This window comes from Echinops telfairi, unplaced genomic scaffold (genome assembly GCF_000313985.2).
Source record: "Echinops telfairi isolate 266 unplaced genomic scaffold, ASM31398v2 ScPeMD7_443;HRSCAF=831, whole genome shotgun sequence".
NCBI classification, from domain to species: domain Eukaryota; kingdom Metazoa; phylum Chordata; class Mammalia; order Afrosoricida; family Tenrecidae; genus Echinops; species Echinops telfairi.
The window spans coordinates 85724577-85726733 of record NW_022104341.1 but is presented as its reverse complement, the minus strand read 5'-3'; the positions used below and the strand labels follow the sequence as shown (position 1 = coordinate 85726733).

Sequence of the window (2157 nt, the reverse complement as noted above, 5' to 3'; positions counted from 1 at the left end):
CACTTTTGGTTTCTTGTAATAGTATTCTGTAGTTTTCCTTGTACAAATCTTTTGTTTTTTTTAAGTCATGCATATCCCTAGATATTTAAATGTGTGCTTTGCTATTGTGAAAGGTACTACCTTTTTGAGCCCCTCTTCTGTGGTCTTGTCTGATGTGTATAGCAGTCAGATAGACTTCTTTGTGTTGAATTTGTATCCTGCTACTCTTCCATATTCCTCGATTGCTTGCTGTAATCCCCTTGTGGAGCTTTTGGGATTTTCCATATATAAAATCATATTATCTGCAAATAAGAATAGTTTCACCTCTTCCTTCCCCAGGTGAATACCTTTGATGTCTTTTCTTTGCCTTATGCTGTTAGTTAGGACCTCCAGTACGATCTTAAATAAGAGTGGGGACAAGGGACATCCTTGTCTGGTCTGGTCCCCTTTTTCAGTGAGATTGGTTTTGTTTTTTCTGCATTATCTACCATGTTGGCTGTTGTTTTTTCCATATATAGCTTGTATTATATTGAGGAATTTTCTTTCCATTCCTATCTTCTTGAGTGTCTTAAACAGGAATTGGTTTCGGATGTTGTCCAATGCTTTTTCTGCATTTATTGAAATTAACATGTGGTTCTTACAGTTTTTCATGTCAATGTGGGTCTTTTGTATGTTGATTATGGTCTTTATTTTCTACTCATGTTGATTTTGGATAGTTTCCACATGCTCATTAGTTTTTCTAGTTCACTAATCTTCTGCCATCTCTAATTTTCTATTGAAATCAACTGATGAATTCTTAATTTCAGCCTACTTTAGTTCTAAAACTTTTACTTGATTTTTTAAAAAATGAGCTTTAATTTTTGGGGCTACCCTACAGGCAAGGGAGAACTGCCCCTGTGAGTTTCCAAGACTGTAACTCTTTATGAGAGCAATAAGCCCCATCTTTCTCCTGTAGAGCAATTGGTGGTTTGGAACTGATGACCTTACAAGTATCAGCCTACCTGTAGACACTATGATGTCTCAAATGGCTGTGAGTTTGGCTTTTTGGAATGTTTGTGAAATTTTCCATATTTTTATATTTTTCTCTACAGCAAGGATTGTTTAATTGTAGTAAAACATATTAGTGAAATTCATGCTATTAATAGAGAAAGGAAATTGCCCAGTTATCTTGACTGTAGTTTCGTGGCACTAAATCAGCTCTGATTCATAGCAACATATAAAGGTGACTTTTAAAATGTTGTTGATTATTTTCATTCAAACTTTCTGAAAATAAGGAATAAAATGAACTCACTTGATAAAGTCTATTTAGTTAAAATCCACAACAAGAATCAAATATAATAGAAAATCTAAGTAGACTACATTTAAGATTTTTTTTAAAGTAAGAATTTCTATTTAAAACCACTATTGTTCAATACAGTAGTACCAACTCCCCTGGTTAAGACATAGAGTTTGACAAAGAGCATAACCAATAAGATTAAGGTGAGTTTAAAGATCATTATCCTCAGATGATACAAACTACATAGGTCACATAGTTGATTAATGTGTCATGTTAAATATTCTGCATCTTTATGAAGACCCAGAAGGAAAGACAAATGTGAACATTAGTAATGTCCGTGTAAGGTGGAGAGACATGTAATCATTTGCTTGGGAATTTTCAGACAATTAAGAGAAATATTTAATTTCTCAGAAGTTTTCAGACTGGACTTGGTATCGTATAACTGTATTGTTGTAAACAATTGTGTAAACACCGTGTGACTACTGTGCCACCTGAGAGAGGAGAGAATGAATATGAGCATTTCACAGGGCACGTATTGTTTCAAGGCATGTATTGGACACATCATTCACATTGCCCCGACTTCTTATGAAAATCTCAAGAGTGTGTATTATTAGTCACACTTTACATCATGATGAGATACAGGATCAGGAAGCTTAAATAATTTTCTTAAGTCGCACAGCAACTGAATTAACATCCAAGCCTGTCTACCTCCACAGCTGATAAAATACCTGGGTGTCATTTATGTGAATGTAATTCTCTTACAGGCTTCATCATGTGGAGGCTTTCTGAGCAGAACCAAAGCTGGGTTTCTGAATTTATCCTGCTTGGCTTCTCCAGTGACCCCATCTCCAACAGGATCCTCTTTGTTGCCTTCCTTGTCCTGTACCTGAGTTCGATCCTGG

At 35.4% G+C, this 2157-nt stretch overlaps 1 protein-coding gene across 1 annotated transcript in view; it reads left to right on the top strand.

The window, feature by feature from the left end:
• Positions 1 to 2027: 2027 nt before the first annotated feature.
• Positions 2028 to 2157, top strand: part of LOC101653630 (olfactory receptor 2A5-like) — a 969-nt gene continuing 839 nt past the window's right edge. Inside the window, exon 1 of the mRNA XM_030886152.1 lies at positions 2028 to 2157. This exon is cut by the window's right edge and continues 839 nt beyond it. Coding sequence (XP_030742012.1) covers positions 2028 to 2157 — 130 coding nt within the window.